The sequence below is a fragment of the Cetorhinus maximus genome, chromosome 2 (genome assembly GCF_964194155.1).
Source record: "Cetorhinus maximus chromosome 2, sCetMax3.hap1.1, whole genome shotgun sequence".
NCBI classification, from domain to species: domain Eukaryota; kingdom Metazoa; phylum Chordata; class Chondrichthyes; order Lamniformes; family Cetorhinidae; genus Cetorhinus; species Cetorhinus maximus.
This window is the reverse complement of record NC_135880.1, coordinates 104,372,011-104,397,822: the sequence shown is the minus strand read 5'-3', so window position 1 is coordinate 104,397,822 and position 25,812 is coordinate 104,372,011. Positions and strand designations below refer to the sequence as shown.

General features: G+C 44.3%; 1 protein-coding gene across 1 annotated transcript in view; it reads left to right on the top strand.

Annotated features, from left to right (window-relative positions):
* Positions 1–25,812, top strand: part of LOC144691328 (uncharacterized) — a 101,244-nt gene that overhangs the window by 40,723 nt on the left and 34,709 nt on the right. Inside the window, exon 5 of the mRNA XM_078559334.1 lies at positions 11,827–12,016. Coding sequence (XP_078415460.1) covers positions 11,827–12,016 — 190 coding nt within the window. The remainder of the gene's footprint in view (positions 1–11,826; positions 12,017–25,812) is intronic.

Here is a 25,812-nt window from a genome sequence, read left to right as displayed (position 1 = left end):
CCTCTGCTTCCTGCTTTTCAGCCAATTTTGGATTCAACGTGCCGCTTTGCCTTGGATCCCATGGGCTCCTACTTTCTTAACCAGTCTGCCGTGACAGACCACATCAAGAGCCTTGCTAAAGTCCATGTAGCCCTCAGCAACACTCCTGTGTTACCTCCTCAAAAAATTCGATCAAATTTGTCAAACACGACCTTCTCTTAACAAATCCATGCTGACTATCCCTGATTAACCCATGTCTCTCCAAATGCAGATATATTCTGTCCCTCAGAATTCTTTCTAGTAACTTCCCCACCACCGAGGTTAGACTGACTGGCCTGTAATTTCCTGGTCTATCCCTTCCTCCCTTTTTTTATAATGGGACAACGTTAGCAGTCCTCCAGTCCTCTGGCACCTCACCTGTGGCCAGAGAGGATTTGAAAATTACTGCCTGGGCCCCTGATAACTCTTCCCGCGCCTTCCTCAACAGCCTGGGATACATCACATACAGGCCTGCGGATGTATCCACTTTTAAGGTTGCTAAACCCGCCAGTGCCTCCTCTCTCTCTCTCTATGTTAATTTCCTCTAATATTTCACAGTCCTCCACCCTGATGTCTATACCTGCGTCGTCCTTTTCCATTGTGAAGATTGACGCGAAGTATTCATTGAGGACTGTACCCACATCTTCTGGGTCCACACACACAGATTACCTCTATGGTCCCTAATTGGCCCCACTCTTTCCCTAATTATTCTCTTGTTCTTTACATATTTAAAAAACCCCTTTGGGTTTTCCTTTATTCTACCCACAATTGCATTCCCATGCACTCTCTTAGCTTTCCTAATTTCCTTTTCAATATCCCCTCTGCATGTTTTATGCTCCTCTAAGGACTCTGCCTTATTGAGCCCTCGGTATCTGCCATAAGCTTCTCTTTTTTTAATCCAAACCTTTATGTCTCTTGACAAGCAGGGTTCTCCAGACTTGGTCCCCCCACTTTGTCTTTACGGGAACATATTTGCCCTGTACTCTCGCTATTTCCTCCTTGAATGGCTCCCACTGATCTGACACAGTTTTATCTGCAAGTAGCTGCTCCCAATCCACTTGGGCCAAATCACATCTCATCTTAGTAAAATTAGCCTTTCCTCAGTTTAGAACTTCTTTTCCTGGCCTAACCTTTTCCTTTTCTATAACTATCCTAAATCTAACTGAGTTATGATCTGTAAGTAGCTGCTCCCAGTCCACTTGGGCCAAATTATATCTCATCTTAGTAAAATTAGCCTTTCCCCAGTTTAGAATTTTTATTCCCGGCCCAACCTCATCATAACAATCCTAAATCTAACTGAATTATGGTCACTATCTCCAAAATGCTCCCCTACTGATGTGCCTTCCACCTGCCTGGGCTCATTTCCGAATATTAGGTCCAGGACTGCCTTGTTGGGCTTTTAACATACTGGCTAAAAAAGTTATCCTGGATGCAACTTAAGAATTTTGCTCCCTCCCTACCTTGCACACTAAAACTATCCCAGTTAATATTTGGGTAGTTAAAATCCCGCATTACTACTGCCTTATTATTCGTACACTTCTCTGAAATTTGATTACATATTTGATTCTCTATCTCTCCCTGACTGTTTGGGACCTATAGTACAGCCGACAGCATGTTTGCCTCTTTTGTATTTTTTTACTTCTATCCATATGGCTTCATTTGATGATCCTTCCAAGATATCATCCCTCCTCAATGCTATAATTGATTCCTTGATCAATATTGCAACACCCCTTCCTCATCTATCCCCCTCTCTATCTCGTCTGAATACTCTATAACAAGGAATGTTGAGGTTCCAATTTTGCCCTTTTAGCCAATTGTGCAATGTGTGCAGTCTAACTGCTCCATGGCCCAGTAAAGTGGTCGCAGACTCGCAGTCTGTGCCGGGGGTGGGGTGTAGAGGGATGGGAGGGGGTAAGGTATGGCACTTCACCCAGGCCCCCCGGTGTCCCTGAAGCCTGCAAAAAAAAGGCGATCCTTGCGAGATGCTGGAAAACGATGCTGTTCACTCACCTCAGTTCCCCCAAAGTGAAGGCCGCCAAGTGCACATTGCCTATGTGCTGTTGTGAAACACGTCAACGCGCTTCCCGCCAACGTGGATGGATGATACGACGGGGGTCCAAGAGCCTGGCAGGATTCTCTTTTAATGATATGCTGATATATTACAATGAGCTCCCCGACGACCATTTGTGGGAAACGCAGCCCACCATTGGCGGGCTGAGCAGACGATCGTGGCCTGCCTTCCCGCCGTCGTGAAACTGATCGTGCCGTATTGCCCGTGCATGCCACCTATCACGCCTACTGCCAGCAGGCATGGAAAATTCCGTGCATTGTGTAATCTTTTTCCTTATTTGACCTCCATACATCACCTCACACTTCTCTGGGTTGAATTCCATTTGCCACTTTTCTGGTCATCTGACCAGTCCATTGATATCTTCTGCAGTCAACAGCCATCCTCCTCGCTATTTACGGCGCAGCCAGTTTTTGTGTTGTCTGCAAACTTCTTGATCATTCCCTCTACATTTAAATTCTAAATCATTAACTAAAACACAAATAGCAGGAGACCTAGTACTGAGCCCTGTGGCAGCCCACTGGAAAAGCTTCCAGTCACAAAAACACCCATCAACAATTCCCCTTTGTTTCTTGCCACTGAGCCAATTTTGTATCCAGCTTGCTACATTCCCCTGGATCCCACGGGCTTTTCCAATCTGCCATGTGGGACCTTGTCAAAACCTTTGCTAAATTCCATGTCAACCACATCAACTGCACTACCCTCATCAATCCTCCTTATTACTTCCTCAAAAAATTCAATCAAATTTGTCAGACATGATCTTCCCTTAACAAATCCATGCTGACTGTCCTTGATTAACCCACACCTTCCTAAGTAATAGTTTATCCTGTCCCTCAGAGTTGATTCCAATAATTTGCCCACTACCAATGTCAGATTGACTGGCCTGTAATTATTTGGTCTATTCCTCGCTCCCTTTTTAAACAAAGGTACAGCATTAGCAGACCTTCAATCCTCCAGCATCTCAGCTGTATCCAGTGACGATTGAAAAATGATGGTTAGATCCTCCACAATTTCTTCCTTGGCTTCCCTTAACAGGGATACATTTCATCCGGCCCTGGTGATTTATCCACTTTCAAAGATGTTAATCCCCTTAATATTGCCCCCCTCCCTATGTTTATCACATCCAATACTTCACACTCTTCCTCCTTAACTACAATGTCTGTATTGTCCCCCTCTTTTGTGAAGACAGATGCAAAGTATTCATTAATAACTATACCCACATCCTCCACCTCCACACACAGGTTACCTTTTTGGTCGTTTATGGGTCTTACTCTTTCCATTGTTATCCTGTTACTTCTAATGTATTGATAAAACATCTTTGGGTTCTTCTTGATTTTGCTTACCAATATTCTTTCATGCCTCCTCTTTGCTTTCCTAATTTTCTTTTTGATTTCACCCCTCCTCTTTCTATACTCCTCTCAGCTTTCTGTAGTATTGAGTTCTGTAGTAGTAAGATGGAGTGATGTGTTTCTTCATCATCAGTGCCCTACTCCACTTGGCCTATACACTCCTGCACCAGTGCCTGACCAGTTCTTGAGTATCTGAAAGGAGAAAGACACAAGGGTAAGTAGTGGGGAGGGAAGGGAGGAATGCAAGAAGTGTATGCTTACCCCTGCAGCTTTTATGAGAGACTACAGGATGAGATTATGGGATGAAGAGGAAATGTGATGCAAAAAAGTGGATTAGGTAGATACATGGGATACTACAGGACTCACCCATGGCTACCACGATGGAATGCAGGTCTGCACACATCTCCACGTTCTGCTGGACCAGGGTCTCCATGGCGTTCCCCCATCCTTACTATGGAGATCTCCATATACACACATGTGGGCAGCACTTCATCAGAAAGCAGGCAGATGCACTCATCCGACTCACATGCCACTCTGTTGAGGGCTTTCAACAGCTCTGTGTGATGTTCCCACACCTTCTGCTGATTCTCCACGATGAGTTGGAAGGCCAAATCTAGAGGCTCGTCATCTCACTTGGACCTCACAGATGCCTCTTCCCCAACAGTCCTCTGAGTACCGGGGAGCTCGGCTGAACCTGCCTCCTCCTGCTGTGAGCATGTGTCCGTGCGGTGACCACCAGATTGTGAACCCGAGCCTGCTCTAGATCTAGGTCCCACGTAGGTGTGTGTCTCTGCACGGGTGGAGGGTGTGGGAAAGCGCCGTGATGTGTCTTCCAGACAGCTTATTTGCAGCTTTTCAATGGAGGTGGTTACCTCTTGGAAGTGAGGACGTGGATGGAACTGAGGGTGTCAGTCACTTGCCAGAGCTGACTGTGAAACAAAGTAGAGATAATTAGTGCATGGTAGCAGAGTCAAAAGCAGGAGAGAGAGCACTCACAGTTGCGTTGAGAAAGGGATGATATGGTGCAGGATCCTCACGTGAGTGCTTGCCACTGACCTCACCATCACTGCAGGCACGGTCCACACCTTCACCAGTCAGCGCGATGGCACACTCCTCAAATTGAGTGAGGGGCCTAATGTTCGCCATCCACCTCTGGTTTGGGACCTCACTCTGCTGTTGTGAGCCAGCTTCTTCTGCATGAAAAAAGATGGAGAGTGTGTGAGCAGGACACATGGCACTGTGTGGAATGTTTGTGTAGCTAGTGGAGCCATGGATGGGATGAAGATGTGAGCTCCAGAGGATATGAGCCTGATGGAGATGTGAAGGTGCGTGTGAGAGTTAGTGGTGTTGTCCCTTGATGTGTGAGATCCCTGTGGATGTGTGATGAGTTTGTCAGTGTATGAGTTGAGAGTGGTGAGATGGTTGCCTTACCCTGGCGGAATCGATTAGAGCATTCATCCTCTTCCTGCACTGGATGGCTGACCTCCTCTGTGCTCCAGTGGTGCTGACCGCTGCTGCCACTGCCACCCAGGCCCGATTGGTGATGCTGCTGGACCTCCTGCTGCCAGAGTGGGGGTAGAGAACATCGCGGCGGCCTTCCACTGCCTCCAGCAGGTACCCCAGGGAAGCGTCACTAAATTTGTGGGCTGCCATTTACTTTGCTTTCGGGGTCATCTGTCGCCTGGAGCAGTCCTGGCTCTGGCATGCTTTAAATATGGCACCCGGAGTGAGGATGCACTGAGGTCACAGTGTGGTGGGCAAATTCGAGCCCGCCCGCTGGTGATCCAGCATGTTTCCCATGAATGCATTATTAGTGAGGCGGAATGTACCGGAAAGGGGATGGTACGGCGCAAAAACCCACCATTGCAGCCAGCGGGTAAAACGTCGTTTCTCACGCCTGCTATCACATTTAGTGCAAATCTGGGACAATTCTGCCCATAGATTGCTTTTCTGTGCTCTCATTCACACCACTGGCCACTGCCTCAGTGACTGGCAACTCCTCTATGATATGCAACCTTGCCTGCCCCCCTGCTAGTTAGCAACTCCTGCCTTTGGCTGTGTGCCACCCTGTCATGGAAGAGAGAAGGCGGTGTGTCAGTGAGAGTGGTGAAATGTGTTTACGTGATGTGGCTGTCACAGTTGAAAGCAGGCAGTGTGTACAAACTCTGAGGTGAGTATGTGGCTTGTTTCCATGTGGCAGCTCATCCCCCTCTTTACACCACTAGGTGGTGCAGGGCACAGCAAACAACAATGATTTGGGACATCTTCTGTGCTGAGTACCAGTGAGCCCCGCCTGATTGGTCCAAACATCTGAAACGCATCTTTTAGAGGCCAATAGTCTGCTCTATTAAGGACCTTGTGGCTGACTGTGCAGCATTGTATCTCTCCTCAGATGAACTTTGTGGATGACGAATGGGTATCATGAGCCTCAGCTTTAAGGGATAGCCCTTATCACTGAGGAGCCAACCCCCTATGCGCCGAGGGGCCTCAAAGGTTTTTGGCAGCTGCAAGTGACTTGAGACCTAAGAGTCATGAGAGCTCCCTGGGTCAGACCAACTGGTCTGTAATCATTCGGCTTGTGCCTCGATCCTTTTTTAAACAAAGGTACAACATTAGCAGATCTTCAATTCTCTGGTACCTCACCTGTATCCAGTGACGATTGGAAAATGATCGTCAGACTCTCCGCACAAAAATGCACAATCTGCTTGGTGTGATCACAGATCAGCTGGATGTTGAAAGAGTGAAACCCTCTTCTATTAATTAATCTCCCAGGCCACCGCCAGGGAGTTCTCTAGGCCACATGTATTCAGTCGATGGACCCCTGGAAGGATCCGCTAGCAAAAGAGTTGAGTGTAGCTGTAACCTTGAAGCAACCAGCATTGGATGGCCTCCAAGTCCATGCGGCATCAGAGCCTCACGGAGAATGTGGCAAATATGAGCTACCACATCACTAGACAAAGGCATCTGTCACACTGTATTTCGCTTATTTCAAAATATGAGCTGTATCTTCCGTGGACCCATGGTCGATTCAAACGTCTCCATGGATTTGGTCCCTCCTCATCAGCATCTGGGACTTCCTGTGGTCCTGTTGCCTCCAGTTCCTCAGGTCAACTGTGTTCCCTGAGCTGTGCCAAACTATGACAGGCCCTTCTTCTCCTCACTTGCATCAAAGCTATCAAGAAGGGAGTATTGCCTGCAGCCTGAATTCTTCACTCCTCCTTGGAGAAGAATAGATTTGAGACATCACTGCACCTTCCCCTTGAATGCTCTCCCACCATTTCCAAGTCAGGAAGCCAATGTGAAGCCCTTGGCCTGCTCTCAGTCTAGACATGGCATTCTCAGGCAACTGAAGCACATCCTGAAGGTCTGCAGGTGGCTGGGCATCCCCTCTGAAATGACTGTGCATTAAAGAGGGTCTTGATCAGGGTGTATGCACCCATGTGCTGTATCCCTCAGTCAGGATATTGTCACCTTGCCTCCACTAGTCTGGACACTAGCTTAGACTTGTACTAATACTATGACTAAGTGTTGTGCCCTGTAAACCATGACCATTAAAATGAGAATATTCAGCAGGTCTGGCAGCATCGGCGGAGAAGAAATGAGTTGACGTTTCGAGTCCTCATGACCCTTCAACAGAACTGTTCTGTTGAGAACTCGAAACGTCAACTCTTTTCTTCTCCGCCGATGCTGCCAGACCTGCTGAGTTTTTCCAGGTAATTCTGTTTTTGTTTTGGATTTCCAGCATCCGCAGTAGTTTTTTGTTTTTATCTAAAATGAGAATATTGTTGCTTGCATGAAGCTTCTGTCCAGTAGCCATGGCCCTTGATTGTTTGATCCTCCTTCCCTTTTAGCTCTGCCTCTTTCAGGCACAGGTGGCCAGTCAGACCAATTCAAATGTAACTCCAAACCTTAATGGATTGCTGTATGAATGCACACCATGTGTAAAAGTGCAATATTCCTGCAATAAGCATTTGACCCACGACAACAGGACTCAGCTGAGCCTTGTTCGCCATGTCTTCAGCAGATAATTATTTGGGTACCTCTTCAATCGTCCCAAAATTGTAGTCTAGAACTCCTCCCACATGCCTTGAGACTCCTCCATATCATTTTTTCACACTTATTTTTCCAATTGTGTCATTACCGTCTAAAAGTGAACATGGTGCTGCTAACTTTCCTGAGTGCCACCAACACCTTAAAACCTCCCCCTGTCACCCACCAACTTCCTCCCATCTTTCTCCACAGTCACCGCCACCTAATTCCCATCCCTTGTGTAACTATTCAGCCTCCTCCATTACCCTTGACCCCGTTGGTGTGCACGTGAATATTCCTGTTCTCCCCCTTTCCCTTCAATGTTGATGGCCCCATGCCATTTGTTGATTTCAACCCTCACTAGCAGTGATCCACCCCATGAGACCCTACAATACCCCACCCCATGACTCTGAATTTGCCAACCTACCAAATCCAAATGCCTCCCATCAATGTAACTATGCCCGCTGCTTTCCCGTATTATGACTTCAAGCCCCAGGACCAAATGCCTTAGTTCACTGACCACACCCTAAACACCATTCTGTGCATGACCATCACTACCCAGAGAGGTCTTCCCAGCCCAAGACCAGGACCAAGACATGCGTGCCATGTAGAACATTCTATCATGGCCAGGACAATCTTCTCTCTCTCCCCCCAACAGCATGACCTCAACCCCGGGATAATCTGTTGTCTATCCCCTGGCAGCATGGACTCAGCCCTAGAATGGTCTCTCACTCTTCCTTGGACAACCTTATAACTCTTGCTTGTGAACAGTCTTTCACTACTCCACTATGTTCTTTTAACCCCCACTCCAGTCATGCCTCTGCCTTCCCCCTTTCCCTTCCATGTTCCACTAGCCCAGCCCCAGTCATGCTTCTGTCTTCCCCCCTTCTATCTGGTGTTGCCTCACGGGTAGCAGCCTTGGCGCAGAATCTGAGAAGCACTGAAATATCGCAGCAGCACTGTTAAAGGTAGATGAAAGCAGCAGCTACATATCTCAAAGTCATTGATGAAGTGAGGCTCGTCAGGTGCACGCCACTTTATATACAGTCGGGAAACAGACCGTTCTAATTACCTGCTGGCGAGACACATAATTTGGAGGGGGAATGTAATTCCTGTGAGTTTGCCTTTTAATGAACATTCATGAGATGTAAATGAATGCAAATGTGGTTCCCAACACAGATCAGCAAAAAGTCGACCCCCCCCTTTGACACTCCATCAAAGTTGAGAGAACAAAATTCCAATTGATCTCCCGATGGTGGGAAACTGACTTTTGCAAATACTCCAAATTTTGTGCTCACAGCGGAAATTTCTTCCCTTTGTGTTTGTCTTCATGGAGCAAGAAACAAAAGAACCTCCTAGAAATACTAGAGAACTAAGGCACTAGCGGGATGAGGAACTGATTACTAAGAAAATAGTACTGGAGAAATTTAATGGGACTGAAAGTTGAAAAATCCCCTGGACCTGATGATCTACATTCCAGTGTGTTGAAAGAGGTGGCTGTAGAGATACTGGATGCATTGGTGATCATCTTGCAAAATTCTATAGATTCTGGAATGGTTCCTGCAGATTGGAAGGTAGCAAATGTAACCCCACTAATTAAGAAGGGGAAGAGAACATGGAGAACTACAGACCTGTTAGCCTGACTTCAGTAGTAGGGAAAATGCTAGAATTTATTATAAAGGATATGATAACTGGACACTTAGAAAATAATGGTAGGATTGGGCAGAGTCAACATGGATTTATGAAAAGGAAATCATGTTTGACAAACCTGTTGGGAACCAATGGATATGGTGTATTTAGATTATCAGAAGGCTTTTGATGAGGTCCCACACGAGGGATGGGATTTTCCAGACCCACTGCAGGCGAGGTGGTGCCCCAGCCAGAAATCCATTGACTTGCGGCAGGACTGGAAGATCGCGGCAGTGGGCAGGTGCAGAAAATCCCGCCCAAGAAGCTAGTAAACAAAATTAGAGCACGTGGGATTGGAGGGAATATACTGGCATGGTTTGAGAATTGGTTAATGGACAGCAAACAGAGGATAGCAATAAATGGCTCATTCTCAGGTTGGCAGGCTGTGACCACAGCTACTTGGGTACTACAAGGATCTGAGCCTGGGCCCCAGCTATTCACAATCTGCTCCCAATTAGAGGTGCTGCCATGCAGGTTCAGTTCCTCTCTGCTCCCTGAAAATGAAGGGCCTCTTACATCCCTACTGATGTCCACCACCTGCACCAGGGCCTCAAGTACTACAACAGAAAATGTGGGAGTCTGCTCACTGCCATATTTCACCATCATTCTTCCTGTAGGTCAGGCACTTTCCTACAACAACTCCCAGTATCTGCTGCAGCCAGAATACACCATTTCTTTAAGAGGTGTAATCTGGCTTTAAGTAATGCTAGCCTCATATGGACTTTGGCCCCTTGGTGAGACATGCTGCCTCCCAACTCTACATTTGGCAGTGGGCACCATGCCACAATCATTTAAATTATCAGGCAACATGGCGTTTGCGTGATGCCTGCAATACTTTGAACAGGTGCGGGTTATTTGAGCATCCTAATATTTTTAGCCCCAAGAATTTTTGTATGTTTGTCATTAATTCCAGTATGTAAACAATTATTTTTTTTGTTTATGCAGATGCTTTTTTTGGCACTCCATAGTGATGACAGTGGGTGTCATAAACAGTAAAATCAAATTTACACATGCCATCCTTTTTAAGAGCTAAGGAACTTAAACATAAAATCCACTTTCAACAAAACAAAAGGAAACTTGAAAAACTCGATCATATATTATTTCCTAAGTAGATGAACCTCACCCATCCTTGGGGTGCCCAACAGTAATGGAAAGCCTCCAGCAGACTGGTGGACACCGCATGTTCCCTCTCCAGGGCCAGCCAGCTGCGGACAAGACCATGGAAACAAGGCAGGCAGGCTGACTGATGTCCCAAGGGATCCTTCTATAATAGATCTATGGATGACCATTTTGGTCATGTCCAGGAGAAGACCAACAAGAGGGTCCTCCTATTCATCTGCCTCCGCACTCCCCATAATGAGTGGTCAAAGATCAGGAGTGTTGGGCTAAAGTGAAAACAAAAATTGAGAGCAGTTCCCTGCAGATGTGTCAGCACTCTCACAGGAATAGTAGAATTTTTTAGAAACACGATCAAGGTAACATTTGCCAAAGCTGTTCAGGCAAATCATAAATGTGAGACAAAGTGAACTCATGTGATGGATCTCTTTCAAGACAATCCCTATTTATATACAAGGATTTGTAGCTGCAGAAATAACCAATGAGCCTCATAGTATTTCAGTAGTCTTGTTCATTACAAATACTGAAACTCCATTTCCAATTATGTACCAGGCTCCAAAGGAGATTTAGTCTGGTTATTGATATACTTAAATGCAACATATTTTCTGGTTAGATTACTTCCAGATTTCTTAAGTTATCTATTACAGTCTCACTGTTGTGAAGACGCTCAAAAATGTGAGTATATGCCCAACATATCTTCTGTGATTATATTAAAATTTCCAAATCTATTTTGGTCTTTTTTATCATTTAGAAGGGTCTCACAATGCACTCTGCTTGCCAGACTTCTTAGATTCAATGAAATATATGGCTGCATTCAATAATAGTAGTTGCATTTGTTGAAATACCTTGGTGAAAATGATCTTGAAAATTGGATATTCGGCACTTGATGTGAAAGTACATGAAAACTAATATTCAAATGAGGGTATAATAATGCAAGTAGTAAACCTTGCCCACCATTTTCACTGCCACCAGTGATTTAAATAATTTTGGAAAAGACTTATTCAGAACAAAGAGTTTTATGACCAGATCCATTCATAAAGTTGGTGTCCACTTGACATCATCCAGAAGATGGTGTCAAGTGGACACAGAGTAGGACATATTTCAAATGTCATACCAGGTAGAAAGATCTATGATGAAGCTAAAATTCCAAAACAAAAGATATGTGTCCACCATGAGTTGATATTTGATCTCAAAAGCTTTTAGTAAATCAAATCTAACAGTGGCTGAAAGGTGTGATTGCTGACATTTAAGAGTAAATTTATGGAAATGATGAATGGAAAATAATGGAGAGTGCACCTGCAATTTCCTGATATGCACTCCTGGGGGCAAGTCTCTCCAGGAGCATGATTTCATAAAATCAGCTCTTGCTTTTGCTCATATTTTAATTTTTATACAAATAACAGTTCTTGGAGTGTTAGCCAATCACCAACTTAGGCCTTTTGTGCACATGCAGCACTTAGCTCAATTTAAGAACGGGAAAGACCAAACTTGGATCACTTCCATTAAAAACCCTTTGTCACTACAAGACCTAATTGATATCTTTGTTTTGTCACTCAGTCTGAAAGAGCTGGAAGTATTTGGATGTCATGAACTAAGTGCACACTGTTTGAGCTATATGGCACAGGAGTGCCCAAACCTACAGATCCTGAACATCGGCAGAATCCCAAACATTACAACCACTTGTCTGATCCAGATGGTGACCAGCTTGAAAAATCTAACTGTTTTGAACTTATCAGGACTGAATGCGGTAAGGCTAGAAAAAATCTGGTGCATTGATAAGTTTGAAAATTGAGACATCAATTAGAGATTGAGACATCAGGACCTAGAAATTTATCTGTACAGCACTCATTTTGTGGGCTAGTGGCGCACACTCATTATGGACTATAATTCTGCTGACTGCCATGTTGGTAAAGGCTAAAAAATTAATGTATTGCCCACACCTGAAACAAGGCACCACACCTTTGCATATGCAAATAAGAAGCCTAATGCTGTTTGAGGCTCCCACTCCATGATTGGTTTTCTCTGGCGCCAATTGCACAAATAAAAATCAGGCCTACATGTACCTTGACAGACCCTTCAAGGAACCACCTGTTATCCTGCAATTAACAAGACAAGTAATTAAAATATACTGAACTGAATGTGGAGCTACTTTTCCTGACCCCATTCCTCTCCAGCCACCATTCTACCCATCCTCATTGCAAATTTTTGTTTAAAATGGGCAAAGTGGGATTGTACACAGTCCACTTAGTTATACAAGGAGATTTTTCCTTTTTAGTGTGTGGAGCCAATCAGTCTGCTTCTCCTAAGCCCAGAAAACAACTCCAGTCAAGAGCTGGTCCATTTGAGGCCTGCTTAAATTGCTGCACCTCTACTTCCGCCCCATCCAATATCCAACCTGTTGGCTGGCTCAGAGTGGAAGCTGTTAGATTTACTGAGACTTTCAACGTTGGTTTTGGATGGGAGATGCGGCACTCCACCAATCGTAACCATTTCAGCCGGAAGCTGAATTTCTCCCCTTATATTTCCTAACATCTGTGTCAGTATGATTCCAGTGCACCTGGCATATCACTGGTTGTCCACAGGGAAATATGGCTTAACCATCTTGAGTCATACTGTGTTTCCTCTACACAGTTGAATCCTTCAGGGTCATCCTGCCTCAGGTGGGAATGGCTCCACACATCAATTCTTCATAAGGTGATACCTCTTCCAAATTCCTTTCAGCCCCCCTCCATTTCCACCTTTATCAGCAAGACCCCTATTTTAAGTTTGCGACTTGCTGGGAGATGGGAGCGGGGTGCAATGGATGGGGGTGGGATGGTATTTGGGAAATCCAGAGGTAAGTTCAGTGCATCTGTCAGTGGCTTTTAACTCAGTCACTCATTATCATTTTACTTCCGGGTTTCATGGCAGCGACCATGTTGTGGACTTACATAATATGATCAAAATTCCAGTAATTAAAGGAGCAATCCAAAGATGCAACTCAAAGGAGTTGGGAAGAAGAGAGAAGCAAGTGTCATAATGGAGTACAGATGAGCAAAGGCTGCTTCTCCTTTTACTGACCCTTCCCTGGATATGCCACTTGGGGTTCTGGGACTTTAGGTATGTGAAGGCTTTTGAAAGGGCATAGAAAATATTTACAAAAATGGTCCCTGGGATGAGGGGCTTCAGTAGGTGGACAGACTGGAGAAGCTGGGTTGCTCTCCTGAGAGAAGAGAATGTTGGAAGGAGTTTGGATAGAAGTGTTCAAAATCATCAGGGTTCTAGACAGAGTAGATCAAGACAAACTGTTCCCATTGGCACAAGGGTTGAGAACCAGAGGACATCTATTTAAGGTGGTAGGCAAAAAAAGTAACAGCAGCAAGAGGGAAACTTTTTTATACGCAGGAAGTGGTTAGGGTATGGAATGCACTGCGTGAAATTGTGGTGGAGGCAGATTCAAACGTGACTTTTAAAAGGGAATTGGATTAGCACCTGAAGGGAAAAAAAATTTGCAGAGACACAGGAAAAGGGCTGGAGCATGCAGGTAGCTAAGTTCCCCTTGCAGAGAGCCAGTATGGACACGACTGGCTGAATAGCCTCCTTCTGTACCATAACCATTCTATGATTCAGGATTCTGTGAAAGAGATACTCTCTGGCAATGGGAAGAATAAGTCTGCAGCTGAGGCCAAGAAGGCATGGTTGGAAGTCGTGTAGGAGATCAGCAGCTGGGGCTTAGTGTCATGCTCCTGGATTCAGTGTAGGTTCAATGACTTAAGGCAGGAAAGATGAGTACAATGGCACATAGACCTACATCCTGCTGTGCACATCACCCCAACACCTCAGTCTGCCTTCTTAAGCTTACTTTATCACAGCACTCATCACAACAATATAGTATCATAGGCCAGAATCTTCTGTTCAACGTGCGGGGGCGGGCCCCACTCGCCGATGCGCAAAATGATGCGCGATGACGTTGGCTATGCGTCCCGACATCACCGCGCGTCATTCCAATCTTTCGTTCGGTGGGCACGCACCGGAGTCAGCTGCGCACCCACCAAACTGTCAAAGGCCTGTTAAAGCCATTTACAAACCAATTAACCCAATTGAGAAAGCTGCCCGTCCAACCTTAAGGTTGGAGGGCAGGTGAAGAGCCCGGGCATCTTTTTTATGAAACCTCCTCCACGGGCGAGATGAGGTTTCATGAAGGGTTTATTAATTAAATAAAACATTTTATGAAAATTCATAAACATGTCACATGAGGGGACATGTCTGAATAATTATATTTTTTTATCTTTTCCAACTTTAAAACTGAACTTAATCTCCCTGAGGCAGCTCCATGCTTCAGTGAGATTTTTGGCCCCAAGTCTCCTCCTTCCCCCGCCGGCATAGGTAACGCTAAGTGCTACCAGGCGCACGTGACGCTGGGCGGTACTTAATTGGCCTGCCCAAGTAAAATGGTGACGCGCAGCCGATCGCGGGTGGCAATCGGCTCTGCTCCCGACCGGCCCGCCCGACGGGGAGAAAATTCTCCCCGTAGAATCATTACAGAAGGAGCTCAATCAGCCTGTTGAGTCTGCATTGGCTCCCTGCAAGAGCTACTTAGTTAGTCCCATTTACCACCCCCAGCCTCCTTTCCCCGTAGCCCAGCATTTTTTTCCCTTTCAGGTGCTTATCCAATTCCCTTTTGAAAGCCACAAATAAATCTGCCTCTACTACCCCATAAGGCAATGCATTCCAGATTGTAGCCACTCGCTGCATTAAAATAAGTTTTTCCTAACTGGCCTGTAATTCTCTCTTTTCTCTTTCCCTCCTTTCTTGCCAACTTCCAATCTGATGGGACCATTCCAGAATCCAATGTGTTCAGTAAAATCATAGCCAGTGCATCCACTATCTTTGCAGCTATCTTCTTTACAACCCTAGGCTGTAGGCATTTTCATCCCTTAAGTTTCTCCAATACATTTTCTCTGTTGATATTAATTTCCCTAATTTCTTCACTCTTTTAAACTCCTAATTTACCACATATTTTTGGAATGAAACTCGTGTCTTCTACTGTGAAAACAGATACAAAATATTTATTCAATGCCTCTGCCATTTCCTCATTCCCCATAATAATTTCTCCTGTCTCTGATTCTACTGGAACATCATTAACTTTAGCTACTCTCTTCCTTTTCATATACCTACAGAAGCGCTTACAATCTGTTTTGATATTACTGGCTAGTTTACTCTCATATTCTATTTGTTTCCTTTTTATCGACTTTTTGGATGCCATTTGCTGGCTTCTAAAACAATCCCAATCTTCAGACTTGTTGCTGTCTTTTGCAATACTGTAAGCCTCTTCTTTTAATCTAATACTATCCCTAACTTCTTGAGTGAGTCATAGATGGGTCTTTCTTGCTGAGATTTTGTTGGACATTTTGTTGGATATTTTGAATTATTTCTTTAAATATGACAGTGTCACATGAGCTGGGACATGTTTATGAATTTTCATGAAAAAATGTATTTAATTAATAAGCCCTTCATGAAACTTCATCCCACCTGTGGATGAGGTTTCATGGAAAATGCGAAAGCCGCCTGGGCTTTTCGCCTGCCCACCAACCTTAAGGTTGGACGGGCAGCCCTGACAATTACTTTAATTATTTTATTAATAGCCTTAACAGGCCTTTGACAGTTCGGCAGGCGCGCAGCTGACTCCGGTGTGTGCCTGCCAAACGGAAGATCAGAATGATGCGCGGTGACTTTGGGACGCACGCCCGATGTCACCGCATATCATTTTACACGTCGGCGTGCGCGGTCCGCCCCTGCACACCAAACAGAGGATTCTGCCCTTGGAGAGGGAAGTGATACTTTATGTATCTAAGTTAACAAAGAACTGCTGTTGCCAGGCTAAAAACTCTTCCTCATTGACTAAAACCACCTGGCCTAAGAGAAGTACTCCCTGAACAATTTAGTCCTTAAAACTCTCAGGCAGAGAGTATGCTTTAGAAGCAAGCTGCAATAAAAAGACTCTCTCTTTCCCTCTCTCTCTGCCCTACCTTTGTATTAAACTTTCCTCAGAAATATCTCATCAGGATAACTCATTTGTTTTTTTTTGTTTGCAAAGTTGTGATAAGTAAGAATAATCAACGACAGTTTCACCAACAAATCTGTCTGAAAGAACTTCCAGGTATATTGTGACCAGAATTCTGTTTGATCAACAGCATTGCGATCTCTTCAAATTTAGAAGTGTAACAATTTTGATTATCTCTTTAATGATTAATTATCTCTTCAAATTTTATCCTTTTAAAAGAAATGTTCCCATCCTCCAGCCTCTGCACGGGACTGTCTTTGTTTTGTCCTGTTTTGTGTTTGTTTGTGAGTGTATGGGGGTTCGAATATCTGTTTTTTGTAAAAAAGGGGAATATTGTTACACTTCTAAACTACAACTTGTATATTAGCCAGTTTATTAACTTGTTTTTAAAAAGTAGTTTGCTTTAAAATAAATCAATTTTTTGTGTTTACTGAAAGGAGCCTGGCTAGTCTTTTCATGCTGGGAATAACAGCATCATGGGTAAACAATTGTCCAGTTTTGCGGCTGAATTAAACATGAAAACTCTTGTTATGGCCTGTAGAGAAGTGGGGCTAGAATTAACTCTGCACTCTCCTAACATGGTCCATAACAAATTAACACATGGAAGTATGAAGGGCACAAATTAACACATGGAAATATGATGTCATGGCTGTCACAGAGACATGGTTGAGAGAGGGGCAGAATTGGCAGCTCAATATTCCAGGATATAGGATCTTCAGGCGAGATAGGGAAGGAGGTAAAAGAGGAGGGGGGTATCATAATATTGATCAAGGAATAAATTACAGCAGTAAGGAGGGATGACATCTTAGAAGGTGCCTCAAATGAAGCCATATGGGTAAAACTGAAAAACAAAAAAGGAGCAATCACATTGCTGGGAGTGTACTATACACCCCCAAACAGTCAGAGAGAAATAGAAGAGCAGATATGTAGGCAAGTTTCAGAGAAGTGTAAAAATAATAGGGTAGTAATAGTGGGGGATTTCAACTTCCCCAACATTAACTGGGTTAGTCATGGTGTGATAGGTTTAGAGGGAGCAGAATTCTTAAAATGCATCCAGGAGAGCTTTTTAAGCCAGTACATAGAAGGTCCTACAAGAGAGGGAGTGGTCCTGGACTTAATTTTAGGGAATGAAGCCGGGCAAGTGGTAGAGGTATCAGTGGGGGAGCATTTTTCAGATAATCATCATAACTCCATTAGATTCAAGGTTGTTATGGGAAAGGACAAGAATGGGCCAGAAATCAGAGTTCTAAATTGGGGGAAGGTTGATTTTAATAAGATCAGATATGATTTGGCCAGAGTGGACTGGGTTGCTGCTACTTTTAGGTAGATCTGCGTCAGAGCAGTGGGACTCATTCAAGAAGGAAATAGGGAAAGCACAGGGCCAAATTATTCCAGGAAAGATAAAGGGTGGGGCCAACAAATCCAGGGAATCTTGGATGTTGAGGTATATACAGGATTGGACAAAGAGAAAAAGGGAGGCTTGTGGCAGATACTGAGGGCTTAAAACAACGGAAGCACTAGAGGAGTATAGAATATGTAGGGGGGAACTTAAAAAGGAAATTAGGAGAGCAAAAAGGGGGCATGAAAAAACATTGGAAGGTAAAATAAAGGAAAATCCAAAGTTATTTTACAAGTACATTAAGAGTAAGAGGATAACTAGGGAAAGAGTAGGACCTATTAAGGACCATAATGGTAATTTGTGTGTGGAGCCAGAAGACATAGGTAGGGTTCTAAATGAATACTTTGTGTCAGTGTTCACAAGTGAGAGGGACGACGTGGGTATGGAAATCAGGCAGAAAGACTGTGATATAATGAAAGAAATTAGCATAGAAAGGGAGGAGGTTCTAAGTGGTCTGGCAGGCTTAAAAGTAGATAAATCTCCAGGCCCGGATGAAATGTATCCCAGGCTGTTGAGTGAGTCAAGGAAGGAGGTAGCAGGGGCGCTGGCAATAATTTTCAATACCTCTCTGGCCACAGGAAAGGTGCCAGAGGACTGGAGGACAGCCAATATGGTACCATTGTTCAAGAAGGGAGGAAGGGATAAACCGGGGAACTACAGGCCAGTCAGTCTAACCTCGGTGGTGGGGAAACTATTGGAAGCAATTCTGAGGGACAGAATGAATCTACACCTGGAGGGGCAGGGAATAATCAAGGACAGTCAGCATAGTTTTGTTAAGGGGAGGTAATGTCTGACCAATTTGATTGAATTTTTCGAAGAGGTGACCAGGTGTGTAGATGAGGGCAATGTATTTGACGTAGTCTACTTGGACTTCAGCAAGGCTTTTGATAAGGTCTCGTATGGGAGACTGAGAACAAAGGTAAGAGCCCATGGGATCCAAGGCAATTTGGCAAATTGGATCCAGAATTGAGTGGCAGGAAGCAGAAGGTGATGGTTGAGAGGTGTTTTTGTGACTGGATGCCAGTGTCCAGTGGGGTTCCACAGGGATTGGTGTTGGGTCCCTTGCTGTTTGTGGCATATATAAATGATTTAGACTTGAATGTACAAGGGTTGATCGGTAAGTTCACGGATGACACGAAAATTGGTGGGGTGGTAAATAGGGAGGAGGATAGCCTTAAATTACAAGAGGATATAGACGGGCTGGTCAGATGGACTGATCAGTGGCAAATAGAATTTAATCTGGATGAGTGTAAGGTGATGCACTTGGGCAGGACAGACAAGGCACGGGAATATACGATGAATGGTAGGACCCTGGGAAATACCAAGGATCAGAGGGACCTGGTGTGCATGTCCACCGGTCCCTTAAGGTAGCGGGACAGGTAGATAAGATGGTTAAGAAGACATATGGGATACTTACCTTTATTAGCCGAGGCAAAGAACATAAGAGCAGGGAGGTTATACTGGAACTGTATAAAACGCTGGTTGGGCCACAGCTAAAGTATTGCGTGCAGTTCTGGAATCCACATTATAGGAAGGATGTGATTGCACTAGAGAGAGTGCAGGGGAAATTTACCAGGATGTTGCCTGGGCTGGAGAGTTTTAGTTACGAGGAGAGATTGGATAGACTGGGGTTATTTTCCCTGGAGCAGAGGAGGTTGAGGGAGGACATGATTGAGGTGTATAAAATTATGAGGGGCATAGATAGGGTAGACAGGAAGGAACTTTTCCCCTTGCTGGAGGGATCAATAACCAGGGGGCATAGATTTAAGGTAAGGGGCAGGAGGTTTAGAGGGAATGTGAGGAAAAAGCTTTTCACCCAGAGGGTGGTGGGAATCTGGAACTCACTGCCTGAAAGGGTGGTAGAGCCAGAAACCCTCATAACATTTAAGAAGTATTTGGATGTGCACTTGCGATGCCATGGCATATAAGGCTATGGGCCTAGTGCTGGAAAATGGGATTAGAATAGTTAGGTACTTGTTTGACCGGTGAAGACATGATGGGCCAAAGGACCTTTTTCTGTGCTGTAGATCTCTATGACTCTATAACTCTATGACTTTAACAAATATTATAACTACTGTAGAGGGCCTATAAACTACTCCAACCAACGGTTTCTGACTCTTGCGATTTCTAGGGCAGAATCTTCGTCTTGGCGAGTGGGGACGAGCCCCACTCACCAACGCGTAAAGTGACGTACGGTGACATCAGGCATACGTCCCGACGTCACTGCACATCATTCAGATCTTCAGTTCAGCAGGTGCGCAGCCGACTCTGCTACATGCCCGCCGAACTGTCAAAGACCTATTAAGGTCATTTAAATTCTAATTAAAATAATTAACAGAGCTGCCCGTCCAACCTTAAGATTGGCACGCAGGCGAAGAGCCCAGGCGGCCTTCGCATTTATCCACGGGCGGGATGAGGTTTCATTAAGGTTTTAATAAACATTTTTAATAAAATTCATAGACACGTCCCAGCTTATGTGACACTGTCACTTAAAACTTTTTTTTTTCTTTTATTTACATTTTTAAAAATCAAACTCATCTCCCTGAGGCAACTCTGTGCCTCAGGGAGATTTCTACACTCTTTCGCGTGCATGCGGCCCTGACTCAGCCTACTCCCCCTGCCCGCACAGGGAGCGTTCAGCGTTCCCAGGTGCGTGTCACGCTGGGTGGGCCTTAATTGGCCCGTGCACATAAAATGGCGGTGCGCAGCCGATCGCGGGAGGTGATCAGCTGCGCACCCACCCGCACCCACTCCCGCCCAACCCACCCAATGGGGACAAAATTCTCCCCCTAATTTCTCCTCATACTGATTCTGCTTCACGGTCTTCTGAGGCCAGATCCTTTCTCTCTAAAGTCCTTATGTCAATTTTTACTATCAGGGCTACCCCTCTTTTGCCATTTCGTCTGTCTTTCCGAAATATTGTATACCCTGGAATATTTATTTCCCAACCTTGATCACCTTGTAACTATATCTCTGTAATGGCAATTAGATCTAAATCATTTACCTTTATTTCTGCCACTATTTTATCTATCTTATTCAGATAAAGAACTTTTAATTTAATTTTTTTACTTCTATTCCCTGCAATGACCTTATGCATTGATGTATAATTTTTGTTAAACTCTCTATCCCTTCCTGTCCCATTCTGTTTGTCTTTACTCACACTGCTATACTCCTCTAATGCATTGCCCTTTCCCTTTGGATTTCTAAATCTCCCTTCACCCAAGCACTTGTCCCACTCTGTAGTTGATGTCCTTGACAGAAAGAAGCTCCTGGCATCACCTGAACCTGAAGAAAACCACATGTGACTCAATTTTACACTTTTATTTCGAACAGTAAATTCAAAAGTGTATCAATATTGGTCTAGTCGAGCAATTAACATAGGTTAATTGGCAACCCGCCTTTCCTGAGGGCCTTGTGCACATGCAAACTAACATCAGTTTGAACTGTATCCTATTTTGCAAGATGCCTTTAAGGGATAGCAGCATGCCATCACCAGAAGAGGAGTATGTCATGTAATCAAGCCTCAGTTTCACTTCAGCCTGGAGCTGAACACAGCACACACAGCCCTGCTGCTGATGTCTTCAAGCTTTCTATCCATGTATATATGTTCTCATGTGCCTGGTTTAAATAAATGAACCCATATCGTGGTATACACAATCACTGGTTGGCGATTGGTGTTTATAAAAGTATAATATGTTGTTCAGCGGTGGTCAAACAGTGTGACAGCAAGATTAAGTACAGGGACGACATGGTGAACAATCTTAGATCATGCTACATGGCATGAGACAACCCTTGACATTTTGGTCAGACCACAAAGAGTTTGCAGTGTCGGAGAGTTTTGAAATCATAATTTTGGTGACTGCACAGAAAAATTTTAAAGATCTAGTGCAGAGACAGTGCTCAAATAAAGAGATATATAGCAGACAGTTCCCTCGTGGTGAGATTTCAGCGCATAGCCTGTCAGTTCTGTAAGTGGGACAGCACATCGAGAGGACCAGCACCGGGTTAGCTCAGTCGGGAAAGGTGAGTGTCCAAGGTGTGGGGCGGATCGATAGCAAGCTAGGAAGAGTCAAACAAAAAAAAAACAAACAAATCCATCATAAAATCAGGCCACGGGCAGGATTTTTCAGTCAGCCTGTGGGGGCAGGCCCGACACGCCGATGCGTAACATGACGCATGATGACGTCGGGCATGTGTCCCGATGTCATCGCGCTGTGCCACGATGTTTCATTCAGCGGGTGCGTGCCGGAGTTGGCTCCATGACCACTCCTGCCCGCTCCCACCAAGCCCACCTGCCGCTTGAAAAATTCAGGTCATGGTTCCTTGGTTCAGATGTGTCTGAACCAGAGAAGCAAGCTATAAAAATTTGCCTAGCAATTGGGAACGAAGGTCTACACAGGCTGAAAATGTTAGGATTAACAGCAGGACAGTTAAAAGATCACCAAAAGATATGGGCTACATTGGAATATTGGTTCACCATGAGGTTAAACTTCTGTATTCATCAATTAGGGTTCATGTCATTTTGACAACAGCCCACTGAATCCATAGACCACTATGTCCGCAGATGCAGAGAAAAGGGTATGTACTGCGATTTTTCAAACGTAGAGCTAGCAGACAGAATTGTTGAGTTGGTGATTGCATCCACTTCCATGGAAGGAATCCAGCAAGATCTGCTAGACAAACCCAAAACATATAGCATTGAAGACTTATTCAAGGATGGACATAAGTACGAAGCAATTCTCACAGGTCAACAAAGCTTACAGATCCAAAGTACAATCCAAATTGTTGATGGACTCACTAGTACATCTAAAACTAACAAGACATGTGGAAGATGTGGTCTTCTGCATGCACTAAGGAAATGCCCAGCTTTTAATCGATTCTGCAAGGCATGTGACGGAAAAGGCCATTGGCAGTGGCAGTGCACTAGAGTAAAGGCTGATGCAGCTACAAAGAGCCATGCACTGATCCAAACAGACCGTACACAATGGGTACCATCAAGCAACAAAAATGACAACCAGTATCCCATAAGAAACACATAGCTGAGGCAATTGATAAACCAGAAAATGATGACAATGTGCATGATGAGATGAAGAGTGATGAACATATGTTTCACACCATCAATCTCGTGGAAAGTATAAATACCTTCACACCAGCCGAGGTGTTTGCAAGATTCAAATAATCTGCCTTAAGAAAGTTGACAGCTACTCATTATTGGCCAAGATTGATACAGGGAAAGTACCAACATACTATCCCTGCGAATTTTAAAAGACATGTTATCCACAGATGTGGAAGGCCATGGCAAAACTCACTACTGTACAAGTTACAACAGTTCACTAATTCCATGTGCAGGATCCACAGTCCTGGAGTGTAAGTGTAATCAATCCTCCTGGGTGCCACAGATGTTGTACATCGTGGAGGCTAAAGGCCCGGCGATTGCAGGTCTACCAGCATCCCGTGACCTCACACTTGTCACAATCCATGGAATTAGTCAGACATCACACAGCAAATCAACCTCAGAAGTTACTCCTATCCCCTCAATTTGTGACCTAACATCGAAACATCCAGAATGTTTTGACAAAATTGGCAGTTTCACAAGAGCTACAATGTTACGCTTGCAGGAGAATGGAAGCCCATCCATTGATCCACTACTTAAGTGGAGCATCCACTTACAGGACAAATTGAAGGTCGAACTAGACAAAATGGAGAAAGCCAGAATCATTAGAAGAGTACAGGAGCACACAGATTGGTGTAGCTCAACTACATGTGTCTTAAAGCAGGGCAGATCATTGAGAATATGCCTCGAACCAAGATGTTTAAATGCAGCTTTGAAATGCTGTCCTTATAAATGACCATATTAGACGAGTTAAATCCAAGCTTTGCAGGTGCAAAATTCTTCTTGAAACTTGATGCCAAGCATGGCCACTGGTCAGTACATCTTACGGAGAAGTTCCAGGAGCTTACTATATTTTGTACCCCATTCGGACAATACTGTTTTCAACAACTTCCTTTCGGGCTATCTGTTAGCCAGGATCTCTTTCATGCTCGCATGGGTCACATCACATGCACTGTACCAGGATGCATCCGTATCACCGATGACATTGCTGTTGTGGGCAGAATGAAGCAAAAACATGACCATAATCTTCACTTATTGATGCAGGATTGTTTTCAACAGTCTGAAATGTAACATCAAGGTGCAGCAGATCAATTTCTGCAGTTCTATTTATTCCAGTGCTGGAGTATCTCTCGATCCAAGTAAAATAGAAGATATTAAAGCCATGTCAACTCCTCAAGTTAAGGACGATCTTCGAAGATGTCTAAGTCTCTTTAATTTCCTGCCTCCATATGTTTCCCAATTTCGCTCAAACATTATTCTTGCTAAGGCAATTGTTGAGGAAGGATGTACCTTTCTTGTGGCATGAAGTCCACCAACACCTCTTCGAAGCACTGAAACAGTCATTACCGGAAGCTTCCACATTGCAATTTTATGATCATAGGGAGACAAAGACCCTGGAGATAGATACCTCACCGAAAGATCTGGGAGCATGCATACTACAAAAAGGCAAAAATGTTGCATTTTCTTCAAAATCTGTCCGTAACGTAATCCAACTACTCCAACATTGAGCTGGAAACATTAGCTTTAGTGTTTGGAATCACACGTTTTCATACATATCTATTTGGCAAAAGATTTGTGGTAGAGACCGACCACAGGCCACTGAAGATGATTTGGCAACACCATTGACTTGTGCACCACCAAAATTGCAACATCTCTTGATAAAGATTCAAGGTTATGGTTGTGAGATTAAGTACAAGTCAGGTAACTTGATAATCTCATCAAATACACTCAGCAGATTGCCTAACCCAATGAAAACAGAATCCACAAGTTGACATCCTTGACATCAAACTTGAAGATGTTCTTCAAATTGATTTGGTACATTTAACATAACAAACACCGGTAGCTATAAGAAGAAATGGCAAAAGATTCTACACTACAGAAACTGGAAAACCATCACTGAAGGATGGCCTGATTCAATTCAGCAGGTCCACAAACCCGTGAGACCAAATTGGCCTTATCGGGTGAATTATCATCGCGCGAGACCCGCAAGATGGCCTATTGGCCGGGTATGAACAATGACATTGAAGTTGTTTTCAGGAAGTGCGAGGCATGTCAAGAGCACATGCCAAGTCAGCACAAAGAACCATTGATTCAGCATGAAGTCCCTATCCATCCTTGGTCCAAAATCGCATTCGACTGCTTTCATGTCCATGGCACTGACTTCATCGCCATTGTTGACTACTTTACCTACTTTATCAATCAACAGTTGCACAATATGTCAAGAACAACTGTTGCACACACTCTAAGTGCTATTTTCAGTTTATCTGGTGCGCCGAGAGAGATCTTTACGGATAACGGTCTGCAATTTATTGGTAAGCCATTTCAGGATATGTGTGAGAAGTGGAATATCAATCACACTACTTCTTCTCCTCATTACCCTAGCTCCAACGGTCTAGCTGAATGAATGATTCACACAGTGAAATCCCTAATTTTCAAATGTAAACAGACCAAGCAAGATCTAAATATTAACAATGTTGTATCTGAGCGCGACACCTTTATGTGCAACTATTCCATCACCGGCACAGCTCATGTTTGGTGGTACCAATCTACCTACTCTTGCCCACTCTACTCTCTCAGAACCTAGAGAGTAACTTTTAAAACTGGAAGAGAAGATGACCAATGTGTATGATAAAAATGAGGGTACAGAATTGTCAAGTTTACAGTTGGGACAGCAAGTTTGCACCCAGGACCCCACAGAAGGTACGTGGTAAACAGCCAAGGTGACAAGGATTTGTTCAGAATCAAAGTCCTATGAAGTCATTTCACACAAAGGCATAATGGTGAGATCTAACAGAGGAAAAATCAGATCCATCCCATCTGCTCAGCCACCATCCAGTCTTGTTGCACCTAGGATGAGATCCAGTGTGCAATCAGGAGCAACACCCAGGAATGACAATCCCACAGATCACTGTGAGCAATTGAAGACACTTCCAGACATGGTTAGAATTTCAAGATCTGGTCAGCAGATTACCTCTACGTTTTGGAGAT